At 39.5% G+C, this 13,487-nt stretch overlaps 1 protein-coding gene across 2 annotated transcripts in view; it reads left to right on the top strand.

Annotated features, from left to right (window-relative positions):
• PRRG3 (proline rich and Gla domain 3) overlaps window positions 1–13,487 on the top strand; it is a 60,733-nt gene that overhangs the window by 18,797 nt on the left and 28,449 nt on the right. Inside the window, exons 2-3 of one of the 2 annotated variants that reach the window (XM_030210394.1) lie at window positions 877–916; window positions 10,712–10,872. In XM_030210394.1, coding sequence (XP_030066254.1) covers window positions 910–916; window positions 10,712–10,872 — 168 coding nt within the window. In that variant the 5' untranslated portion in view covers window positions 877–909. Of the gene's footprint in view, window positions 1–876; window positions 917–6,979; window positions 7,109–10,711; window positions 10,873–13,487 lie in introns of those variants that run through there. The other variant, XM_030210393.1, reaches the window with a different exon arrangement.

The raw sequence follows: 13,487 nt of genomic DNA, 5'->3' as shown, positions 1-13,487 counted from the left end.
ATTACAAATAAAAAAACATGTTAATACATCCATGTTTATCGATATATTTTGTGAAACCAATGCATGCAACTAAATCCTTTGAGTTAAAACTTTTATTTTTGAAAATATTTCTTGAAGATACTGTACATGTTGCATTTGTCTGGTAAAATTTAAAGGATGTGGATAAACATGGAGAACTGTAATACTGTGCAATTTGAATTACAAGATTCAGAAAAACCACACTTAGGAATAGATTGGAGCAGTAGAACTGTGTGAGTGTGGTATTTGAGGATTAGGCTGCTTTATATGTTGAGCTGTATATACAGTAACTTGGGTTGTAGAACTGAAGATGTGGTTTATTTATTTGTTACATTTGTATCCCACATTTTCCCACCTATTTGTAGGCTCAATGTGGCTTACATAGTACCAGAGAGGCCTTTGCAGGCTCCGGTGTGAACAAATACAGGGTGATGTTGTGGTATGATCAAGTTCATGTGGCACAGCCACAGTAAGGAATCAGAGAACGAAAGAGTTGTGTTATGTCCATTACGTGCTTTAGTTTGGTTGTGTTGCAGAGATTAGGCATTTAATTTGGATTGGTAGGGTATGCCTTTTTAAACAGGTTGGTTTTTAGTGATTTCCGGAAGTTTAGGTGGATGTACGTCGTTTTCAAGGCTTTTGGTAATGCGTTCCATAGTTGTGTGCTTTTGCAGCTTGGGTAGTGCAGATTTAGATAAGATCGTGTTGATTCGGATGTATTTCTAATTGGTAAGTCGATCAAGTCTGTCATGTAACTCGGGGCTTCTCCGTTTAGATGAAGTGGTTCAAACATCTGGAGCTATGGGGATTAGGGGCTGGTTTTAGATGCTTCGTAACTTTTACTTTTTTGTCCAACAGGTAGATGACAACCTCAGGTACCAGAGCAACAGCATGGCAAGTAAGTATGACTGATTTAGGGCCTCTTTTACAAAGGCTCACTAGCATTTTTTAGCACATGCTAATATTAGGAATATATGGACATCTCTAACGTTTAGCATGCCCTAAATATTAGCACTTGCTAAAAATGTTAGCGTGTCGTAATAAAAGACCCATTTCGCTTCTTAGAGGAGAATTGTATGAGTTGATGACGAAGATGTTTGTTCAAGTACTGGACACTGAGACACATAAAGGAGATTAGTACATGAAGGAGTGAGGTTCAGGCCCTCCTAAAATCCTCCCTTCTGTAAGAATTAACAGCCCTTCTCCATACACTATCCAGCTAAAACATTTGGAATGGCTGGCATGGCATTACTTTCCTTTACTTTGCAAATCAGTATGATTCCACTCCAATTACAGTAATGAGGCTAGAGTACTAAAAAAAAATAACAGCAACATAATTATGTACAGTTGTATGCAAAGTGTCACAAAACGCCTAGCCACCCACCTGGGGCTACCCAGCGGCCACTTAGAGGGTCTATCTCCAGCACAGCTCGGGTCTGCCTGCACCTGTTGCTTGTGCTCTGCACTAGCATCCTCTTCACACTGTCTGGGTCTCAACCGCATCTGGGCAAGTCTCCTGCTCTCAGGTTATCTCACAGTTCCCAGAAAGCACTCACAGACCTAATACACAAACCACAAAGATTCTTAATCAGTCCAGACAAGCAGGGGCAATAAACTGAAAATGTTTGTCACAGAACTTGAACAATGAAACAGAAAAAGTGCAATCAGCAAACAGTAATAAATAACTGAAAAATGGATCAATTATAAAACTAAACATTTTTATACTATCTAAATAGTACCTGGGGAGATCAGGAGGCATATTTTCAAAGCACTTAGCCTTCCAAAGGTTTCTATGGAACTTTGGAAGGCTAAGTGCTTTGAAAATACGCCTCCAGGACATATAGTTTTCTCACAAGTTATCAACTATAACTGTTTACAGGGCTTCAGCAAAGAGATCTCTGTCTCCTTCCTGGCTGAAACTGGAGCAAAAGCCAGTAGCTCCTAGGTAACTTCAAACTCCAGGCCAATCAGAGCCCATAACAACAGCTTGCCACATCACTACAGGTACTTCCTCTCTGTGCTTAAAACTAAAGGAGGAATCATTCACTTTTCTGCAGCAGCTTAAAATATAGCATGCACCAGCTGCTGGCCAAACTAGAGAAATACATTGCAGGAAAATATCAAAACAATTATCACAGGCTTAAAACCCCACTGTTCTGTGACACAAAGGTTTAGCCAACCCTGATCAAATTGTATGTTTTAATGAATCCTTAAGGTGGCTTTTCTACAAATTACTGGCATAAAGTAGACACCACAAAAAGTTAGATACCACAAAAAAGTGCTTACCACCAGTTCTATAATGGCAGCCATTACAGAATACAGACATAAGGCGGCATTGGCACACCAGAATCTAGGTGTGGCCACTTATGTCAACTCAGTGGCAGGTATAAGTGGGAAAGGATACAACAGTGCTGCAAAAGAAATGAATAAATCAAATGGATTTAGGCATAGGCAGACAGCATAGGCAACACAGGCAACTTCTGAGGGCATCAAATGTTGAAGGTGACAAATACCCAGGCCAAAAAAGAACCTTCTCCCACTTACTGTCAGGCCATCCACTGGTGCCCTTTCAGTGAGACACCACCATTACACTCTGGTGGCCCATTATCCCCACACCTGCTTTCCAGTCTTCAGAGGGCTGTCCTCCCTCTCCAGTTTTTCCTGTGGGTGCCAAAATCTTAAATCCAGCTCTGACAGCAAACACAATCAATAAGGTTAGGGGCTCATTTTGAAAGCGCTTATACTTACATAGGTTACTATGGAAATTTGTAAGTCTAAGTGCTTTGAAAATATGCCTCTATGTAACATAGCATACTGAGGAAAGACAAATAAGGAAGGGACAAAAGTCAAAATAATAAGGGCAATTAGCACTTCAGTTACAAATTTTAAAACAATATAAAGGAAATAAGGAAAAAAGGACACTATATATCAATATGCAAGAGTTCCACCACCCTATAAGTCTATTGATGATACAAAACCAATCTTAATAGAAAATATACTAGAGAACTCCGATTCTCAAGAAAGCTTTCACTTTCAGTTGAGAAGGTTTATAGAAAATACTGCAATCTGAAAAGTAACCACACATAAATATGGAAAAAATTGCCCCAAGGAAATAACACTTTGCCTCAGACCAGGAAACGCCTTATGCCTCTCCTGGGAAAGCTTATTTTTGTTGATATTTTCAGATCTATTTTGGAATGTCTATTTTTAGGATTTTATATATAGAACTTAAGTGTCCAAATCTTCTTGTGCTCTAATGTATATGTAACTAAGAGTCCTGTGTTTAAAGTTCCTGGCTGGAACTCCTCCAGCATAGTCTTCAAACATCTCAGCAGCTTCCTTTCCTCTGTGGCTTCTATCAGCACAAGAATATGTAAAAGGCTCTCATCATGGAGGAAATAGTCTCAGCAGGAACCTTCAGGATTTCACTGTAATATTCTTGCAGCATATCCGCAGGTGTCAGCTACTTGAAAGTCGATAAATCTCTTGTTAAGTCTCTTTGATTAATAAAAACCCTAACCAAATGGTTAGCAAGCTACTAGATCATCTGATTCGCCTGTTGCAAATGTGGCTCCAAAATCAAATAACACAATAGTCCTGAACTAATAAACAAGCTAACGGTCCATATGCAATACTCAGTTGGAGTTAAAACAATGTCCCATTGGGAGAGAGAATGAAAATTTGCAGCAGAGAAATTGATGGTCAAATCAACATGCGGTCATTTAAATGTGGACACTGTCTCTATTGCAAGTTTGCTATATTTACTGATTCAGTAATTAATCCCAATACTGGAATGGTATTTAAATTGTCACAACACACTGATTGCACCTCCAAACAAGTTATATATGAAATTAAATGTCCATGTCAAAAATGGTATTTGGTTCAGACTAAAAGACCTAGAAAACAAAGGATTGCACAATATTTGAGTAATCTCAGAGTAGATAGAGAGGAAGCGCCAATTGTGAGTTATTGGCGTCAGGCACGCCATACTATTAATGACTTGCAATTTGTGATATTGCATCAAATTAACTGAGGGAGTGGCATATCGTCTATATTGGTAAGTAGGGAACAGAAATTTATTTTTAATTGGAATGCAATTGAACCATGGGGACTTAATTTAATAAAGAAGTTGAATGGACACACGTGTGAAAATTTGTTTAAATAACTGTCATATCCGCTGACATATCCAGCAACCAGTGGGGTTGTTCCGGTGGTTTCATTACCATGCTGGGTGAATTTCCCATCCAGCGTTGTCCATCCAGCAACCATCGGGGTTGTTCTGGTGGTTTCAACACCTTGCTGGGTGAATTTCCCATCCAACATTGTCCATGCAAGAATTTTGAAGAGCTATGTTAGGTATGTTGTACTCGTTAAAGTAGAATATTTGATCCCAGATACTATTACAACAATACATAAATATATGTTATCATTATTTGTTATAGTTTCGTCTCCTTAAGATGCCATCATGGCAAATCATGATGTTAAGTCTCTTGCTATAGTTCTTGAAGGACTCCAGCTTATGAGGGATAAAAGCATTCATTATCTTTGATTACAGTAGAATCACACTTCCTTAACTTCCAAACCTGCTGAGTCAATGAAGCTACCTTATTCTCACAGTCCAAACTACGCTTCTCTAAATGTTCCACTTGACCTTGCATCTAAACATCAGGGCCTGTGACATTATCAATCTCCTCCATCAGGGAAGCCTCGATCATAACTAGGGCTTCCCAAAATACATTCAAGAGGAAGCTTCAGGTTTCACTGGTAGAGTGCTTTCAATGTGGGGCCAGACTTCTAGGAATATGTCTTATGTTAAAGTCCTGAATGCTCCACATCTTCAAGACTTCCAAAGAACTCATAGGGAGAAAGCCAGGAGCAGTGCAGATTCTGCAGATAAACCCATCTGGAGCCTCTCCCCACCAGCATTTGCAACCTCCATTGCAGATGCCAGTCATGTCACTGAGAGACCTCTCAGAAGAGTGCTGAATCCCGGTCTAGGGGAGGGTCTCAAGTCTAGGATCAAAGAGAACAAACTTGTTCAGAAAGGAAGTACCTGCCTCCAAATCTTCCACTCTGGACCTTACTGCCGCCACGCCTGTGGCCGACCCCACTGCATATCAGGTTATACTGGCTTGAATTAGTCACAGTCCCTGTGAAGTAGGGGCCACGATACTCCATAACTAGGTCTTCCATTTGTCCATAGCAAAACTCTGCATCAAAGCAGAGCACTGCAGTTTCTGTCCTGATGCAATCTTGGCTCCCCACCTAGAAATATTTTTAAACCTTTCCCTGCTTTGTAAGAGTAAATTATCTTCGTTTTCAAATGCTCAGACAGCTGCTTAGAGGGGCTCATGCTTGTAGAAAATATTCAGAATAACAATCTTAGGGGCTCTTTTACTAAGCAGCGGTGGGCTCTATGTGTGTGCAGTGCGCACCCAAATGAGACTACCGCCAGGCCAGCGCACCCTCCTGATGGTAATTTCAGATCTGGTGCATGCCCATAACGCGTGGATGAATTATTTATTTATTTCCTCCTACGCATGCCAGTTCCAGCAGTACTCAGCAGTTGGTGTAGTGTGTGAGTCATTACCACTAGATCAATGGGTGGCATTAAGGGCTCAGGCCAGTTCTGGGTGCACGCTGGTTTCATTTTTACCGCAGGAACTTTTCCCGTCCCGTTAAAAAAAAAGCCCTTTTTTGTAGATGCAGTAAAAACTGACCCGGCGCACACACCACCGCAGGCTGCTTTTTACCGCAGCTTAGTAAAAGGGCCCCATAGGCTAACAGGTTAAAAGGGTTTGAATATTTGTTCAGTTCTGGAATAAGTCATTAGGCTTTTTGGGCCTTATTAACAATTTAAATAATAATAATGAATCCACTGGGAAGGTGTCCATATTTTTTCACCTGCCATGTTTACTACTTTTTTATTTTCAATTTCTTAAAATAATTAAGGGCTCCCTTTACAAAGTCGTACTAGAGATTAGTGGCACGTCAGATGCGACGATGCCCATTCAGTTCCTATGAGCTTTGTCACATTCAGTGCATGGTAAACACTAACGTAGCTTTGTAAAGGGAGTCCTAAATAATAATTTATTTAAATTTGCTGAGAGATGTCTTGTTTAACTTCGTACCATGTAGAGGTGTGTTCACAGAGGGATTCAATGAAACAAACAGTTTGACCAGGGATGCCTAAATTTTTGTATGTAACTATATTGCGTATATCAAGTTTTTATGTACAGTATAAATTGTATTTCACTGTCTAGTTCAGTTGATTGAGAAAAAGATTCTGTTGACCAATGAGGATGACTATTATATCTAAACACTAAAAAAGAAAAAAAAAGCACTGAAATTGACATATTGCCTTTTTTTTTCACTTGATTGTATGTCTGACTTGCATATTTACAACAGTCATGCAACAGGATCGAACACTAGTCATAACTACAGAAAACTGGTACAATTTCACTGGAATTTTCAATGCTAAAATATCTTCATGTCAATTTAATAGTACGTTATAAAATGTTGAAAAATAGAAACAGTATTAACTTTTATTGCATATTCATTTTCCTATATGCCATATACTGCAGACTGATTATTGCCTGAGTAAATGTAACTACGCCTTAAACTTTAATATAAACATAATTTATACAGATACTCATTCATAGATTGAGGCAAGCAGAAAATACCTCAGACATGGTCAATAGTACCATAAGGTTGCATAACTATAAACAGGAAGATTGTGGATACTAACATAATGGCAACAAAAAAGCCAACATGGTCCAACAAATCTGCCCAGGAAGGGTGTTGGGGAGGTACCTGCCACATAGCGCAGGTTATTTTTCCCCTTCATTTGTTAAGATGTTCAAAAATCATTCTGTAGCTAAAATGTCTATGCTTGCTTTATATCGTCTTGCCTTTTAGGAATCCATTGCGGTTACCTCACTCCTTTATGAATTCCTGCACTGTTTTGCTTCCACCATCTCTTTCTGGAGGGTATTCCATGTATCCTCCACCAGTTTAATGAAAAAATATTTCCTGATATTGTTTTTGACTCTACTACTAGAGCTTCTCATTTGGAAACGGCTCTTTTCAGGTACTTAACAGTCTGTACCATATCCCCTCTGTCTATCCTCTTCTCTGGAGTATACATATTTAGGATTTCTAGTTTCTTCTCTTGTGTCTTCTCAAAGGTCACTTACCATCTTGGCTATTTCCCTCTGTACTAACTCCAATCTCTTACACCCCCCCCCCCCCCACCCGAATTCTATATATGGTGCCATGAGTTGCATATGCAAATTTGGACCACATGCAATTCAAATGAATAAGCCAAATAGGTCTGATATTTGAGTTTTAACAATCAATTACCAGTGCTAATTGGCATTAATTAAAATATATCCGCCTATTTTTACATGTGGGTCCAAAAGGGGGGCACGGTCATGGGCAGATCAGGGGTGTTCCTTTAATTTACACATGTTATATAATAAAGGGGATTAGGCGCGGAGATTTACACTAAGGTTTCATTGGTATAAATGGGCACCTAAATGTAGTCACAGTTCCTGGAACTAAGTGCTATTTATATTTTGTTTTAACTTTAAGCGCCATTTATAGAATAGGGCTAAGCACTTTTTTTTGTGTGCCATTTATAGAATTTAGTCCTTAATGTCCTTAGCAAGATACAGCCTCCAAAACTGAACACAGTAGTCCAAGTGAAGCTTCACTAATGTCCTGTAAAGAGGCATTATTAACTGCTTTCTGCTTGCTATACTCCTTGCTATGCAGCCTAGCATCCTTCTAGTTTTAGTCACTGCCTTATTGCATTCTTTTGTCACCTTAAGATCCTCAGACACCATCACCCCAAGGTTTGTCTCCTGGTTCATACTCAACAGCCTCTCCACTTCTATTGCATACATTTCATTTGGACTAATTTTCAGCCCAAATGCACAACTCTGCCCTTCTTCAAATTAAAGGTTATCTGTCAAGCATATTACTGCTACTGCTAATCACTTCTATAGCACTAAACGTACGCAGCGCTGTACATATTATATGCAGGTACTTTCTCTGTCCCTAGAGGGCTCACAATCTAATTTTTTGTACCTGGAACAATGGAGGGTTAAGTGACTTGCCCAAGGTCACAAGGAACTGCAGTGGGAATTGAACACAGGTTGCTAGGATCAAAGCCTGCTGCACTAACCATTAGGCCACTCCTCCACTCAGACCTCTTTTTGGTAAATCACTTCTCATTTTGCCTACTCCTTCCAGGGTGTCCACTCTGTTACAGGCAGGGCTTTTTTTTGAGGGGGTACTTGGTGGTACTGAGTACCGGCACCTTTTCCATTCTTTGCTAAAATTGACCCATGGTCCTCAAGTTTTAAATGAAAGAGCTCAGGCTGTATACACAAATTCTGCCTTGTCATACATTCTGTGGCTGGTTGCAGGGGACCTGGCTATTGTGGGGTGGGTCCCTCAGTGATCACCCCAACCCTGAAGGGTGGCCTGACATTTGAGTACCAGCACCTTTTTCACTAGAAAAAAAACACACTGGTTACAGGTCTTTGTATCATTGGCAAAAAAGGCAAAACTTTCCTTCTAGCACTTCACTCACAAAGACATTAAACAGAATCAGCCTCAGAACTGAGCCTTAAGGCACTCCACTACTCACCTTTCTTTCTTCTGAATGAACACTGTTTACTTCTACCTTCTGGCATCGGTTAGTCAACCAATTTTTTTACCCAGTTTTAACCACCTTGGGACTCATCCCTGATCTGGACGGTTTGTTTGCAAGTCTCCTGTGAGGAGCAATATCAAAGGCTTTGCTGAAATCCAAATACGCCGTACTGAAATCCAAATACACCGTACCCAGCCATGCCCTATATGTTTTCTGAACACAATTCTTAATCCAGCAAATATTCTCTTCTTAGGCACCCCCTATATTTTACATCAGCTCATACAATTAAGCACATGTATCTCATTCACAGAAAGAGCTTTTAGACCTTCAAAAACAGTGGGGCCCTTTTACTAAGGTGTATAGGTTCCTACGCGCATCAAATTGGAACTACTGTCCGGTTACTGCGTGCCCCGGGTGGTAATTCCATTTTTGATGCACATTCAAAACATGCAATAGAAATTTTCTACCACGTGGTGCTTACCCGGCAGTGTACACGTGCTGACAATTACCGCCTGGTTAACGCATGAGACCTTACTGCTAAGTCAGTGGGTGGCAGTAAGGTCTCAGGCTGAAAATGGACGCGTGCTGGTTTTAGTTTTGCTGCATGTCCATTTTCGCATTCCCCCCCCCCCCCCCCACACACACACACAAAAGGCCCTTTTCAAGCTTTTTTTTTTTCAAACTAAGCTTTTCAAGATGATTTGTAAAATTTCACATGTCCTTACATGTCTACTCTCACCAAACAATAAAAATAATCATGGCACTTAACTGTCCAGATGGACTCACTGCCAACAACATGGCCAGTGTTTTGGAGCCTTCTATAAAGAACCATTTCAACTCTATGAAGAAACTTTTCAACCATATATGGACTTCTACCCTCAGGAAGGCTCCGAAACACTGGCCATGTTGTTGGCAGTGAGTCCATCTGGACAGTTAAGTGCCATGATTATTTCTGTTGTTTGCTGAGAATATGTAAGTACAGACGTGAAATTTTATAAATCATCTTGAAAACTTAGGGCCCTGTGTTACTAAGTTGCTCTAGCATTTTTAGCACATTCACAAAATTAGCGTGCGCTGTGTAGGCACCCATAGTTTTCCACATAATTGTTGTGTAAATTCCCAGTGTAGGCTGGGACATGTGTTTTTGGTAGTGTTATATCCTACTTCATTCAGTGTACTGTATAGCATATAATATAATGGTTGAAGAGGGATTTAGATTTAGGAAAACAGTGTGATGAATTCATGCTAGGAGGTTTAAAAAACTCGTTGCATGTCCCACAGTCCCAGCTAGTCTCGGATGCAAAATAAAATGGAGCATGGCCCTCTTACTTCTTGTCATCTGCTCATTGATTTTTCAAACAGAGTTAACTCTGAATCGTTATAAGCCAGTTTTTTAGTGAATAAAATTATGGTGCTTGCTGAAGCAATTTCCATGCTCCCTTACTACTTATCTTCCTCCAAAAAAAATGGGGTGGGTGTGGGTGGACAGAAACAATTTAGGCAATTATAAAATGTTTGTTATTACCTCTTCAGTAAATGCATCAAAATTATATTGTGCTATCTATCAAACTTCATACCATTATTTTATATGAAGGTAAAGGGCCTGTTGAAGTGATCTTGCTGCAATGACTGTCACAAGGCATCACTTTATATTGTCATCGGTCCATGCTTTTTCAAGTTAATATTTTTCTTTATTATATCATTTTTGCCTTTAAGTCTTCCTTCACTTAACGTAGCATAATTTTATAAGTCAAACGTATATATTCATTTCACTTAGCTTAAATCATCCTGGGGAGTACATGCCGATATGAATCCATGTCTTTGCAGCAGGATCACTTATGATGGTGTTTTACGTCCATATAAAGTAAATGTATGAATTTTGATAGCATAATATAATTTTGATACATTTATTGAAGAGTTTGCTATCTTTAAATTGTTATTTATGGTATAGCCAGTGGTTTTCTGTACAAACTTGTTATTACCTCTGACATAAGATTATTAATCCTCAGCCACTTTTTATATATTTTGTAGTGTTTCTTGGGTCCAAGGATGCCCATTCTGTTTTAACAAGAAAGCCACGAGCAAACGGGTTCCTGGAGGAGTTCCGCCAGGGGACAATCGAGAGGGAATGTATGGAGGAGATCTGCAGTTATGAGGAAGTCAAAGAAGTATTTGAGAGCAAAGAGAAAACGGTGAGGATTCTCTGGAAGGATGATGAAGGGGTTTGTTGGGTGTGAGTTATCTGATGGGAAGAGCCAGGGGAAAATGAATGGAAAACAGCAAGAGTCAGGGTGCTTTGAGAAAGCAAATAAACAGCAGGCCTGGTCAGATGTGCACCAGTGTACACTGAGTCCTGCCAGATCTACTAATTACTCTAACTGCAGTAGAACAATTCTGGAGAAACAACCTAGAATTCCGGTTTATACTAGTAGATTGCACATGTAAAAAAAATAAAACAAACTCTTCAAACAATTATATCAAAGAAAGTTTCACAACAAAGACGTGTATTCAACAAATATCAATTTATACAACTATGTAAAAAGCACCACACAATCCAAAAACCCACTGATATTTACTAGTTCCTATTCTTCATTGATACCATATACTTGTGAGTAAGTATGCTGTTGTATCTAAGCATAAGAGCACAGTAATATAGTTGTAAGTAGACTCTGTTTATTTATTTATTTATTTTTGTTGTTACATTTGTACCCCACGCTTTCCCACTCATGACAGGCAATGGAGGGTTAAGTGACTTGCCCAGAGTTCACAAGGAGCTGCCTGTGCCGGGAATCAAACTCAGTTCCTCAGTTCCCCAGGACCAAAGTCTACCACCCTAACCACTAGGCCACTCCTCCACTCCACAGAAAGCAGCCACATCTGAGTATAACAAAAACAAATTTTTATAGGACTTGACTTCTCCTTAACACTTGGAATTCAAACACTAGTATATATACCCCAAAACTTCCCAAGAAGAAAACTATCCAGTGACATCTCAACAAATACGTTTTTTGGATAGTGTTCGTTCATTAGTTTTGTGTAAACCAGTCAGGAGACCAAACATAGTATGTGGGAGATATTTGTTAATATATATAACTGAATTCTCAGGTTTCTACAATGTTAGAGAGACATCAAAGTACAAAATAAGTTTTTTTTTCTTAATCTTATAGCTACTTTATGAATAGTGTCTGGATTACAAGTAACTCCTGAAACAGGACTTGTCAAAACATTGACTGTCTATTTGACGCACCTATGCTGATTGCTGTGGTACTTCTGTGTGGCAGTCATTTTCAAAATAAATGTTTTTAAATACATTTTTTCACTAACTGGATTTGCTAATGTCATAAGACTATTTTATTGTGCTCTTCTAAGATACAATAGTGCATTTCCACACAAGTATATGATATAAATAAGATAAGAGATAAATATAGAAAAAAAGAAATGTTACTAGATTTAGACTGCACAGTGCTTTTTCTATATTTATATTTTGTTGTTATGAAACTTCTGGCAAGGGGTCATCTCAGCTTCTTCTTTGTCTTGAAATAAAGATTTGTATGGGCTTTGCCTACCCATTGTAGATTCTAACTAATAATCTGGTTTTCTTAGCATCTCCAACAGATCAGTCCAGAACTTGTGGGTCATGTCCATCCATTAGCAGGTACAGATAGAGACTACAGAATTGAGCTCTGCCTTAAGAGGAACTGTGCGTCTGTTCCTATTCAGTATTTCTCTTTCTCCAGCAGGTGGAAGATGGTTCCCTGTTCAGCTCCAGGACCATTCTGTTGATGCTTGCTCCTGGTTCAGTAGCCATGGTTCCAGTTAAGCTGAGAGAAAGGCTATTTACTTGTTAGCCTTTTTCTAGGAGATGATAATGCTGGGTGCTGGCCTGCCCCCCCCCCCCCCCACCCTTCTCCTACTTTGGGTGACTCCTTCCATCTTTGAGTCACCGCCGAGGAAAAGGATCTAGGTGTCATCGTTAATGATACATTGAAGCCCTCTACTCAGTGTGCAGTGTTGGCTAAGAAAGCAAGTAGAATATCAGGAATTGTTAGGAATGAATGGGAAAAAAAGAGAATGTTATAATGCCTTTGTATCGCTCCATGGTTGGACCACACCTCGAATACTGTGGACAGATAAGGGTGATGAAAATGATAACTGGGATGGGACGACTTCCCTGTGAGTAAAGCTAAAGTAGCTAGGGCTCTTCAGCATGAATTAGAGACAGCTGAGGGGAGATATGATAGAGATTAAAAAGTAATAAGTGGGGTGGAACAGGTAGATGTGAATCACATGTTTACAAAAATGCTAGAACTAAGGGGCACATAATGAAGCTACTAAGTAGCAAATTTAAAACAAACTGGAGAAAATATTTCTTCACTCAATGTGTAATTAAACTCTGGGATTAAAAGCAGTTAGCTTAGCAGGGTTTAAAAAAGGTCTGGATAATTTCTTAAAAGAAAAGTCCATAAGCCATTATTAAGAGGGACTTGGGAAAATCCACTGCTTATTTCTAGGGTAAGCAGCATAAAATCTGTTTTACACTTTTGGGATCTTGCCAGGTATTTGTGACCTGGATTGGCCACTGTTGGAAATAGAATACTGGGCTTGATGGACCTTCATTTGTCCCAGTATGGCAATGCTTATGTTCTTATGTTCTTAGGTATAAATAATAAGGAGAAGTGTTTTGGACACTTGTCTGTTCAGCATATTCCCACTCTGGCCAATGAAAGGCAAAATGCTTTGCCGAGTCACCTTTTATCCACGTCTCATCATTCTAGTAGCCTGGGATTGACCCAGGAAGCCTTGGTAG

The sequence above is a fragment of the Microcaecilia unicolor genome, chromosome 7, assembly GCF_901765095.1.
Source record: "Microcaecilia unicolor chromosome 7, aMicUni1.1, whole genome shotgun sequence".
Lineage (NCBI taxonomy): Eukaryota > Metazoa > Chordata > Amphibia > Gymnophiona > Siphonopidae > Microcaecilia > Microcaecilia unicolor.
Note: the sequence above shows the minus strand (reverse complement) of the source record. Positions and strands in the feature narration are given on the sequence as shown.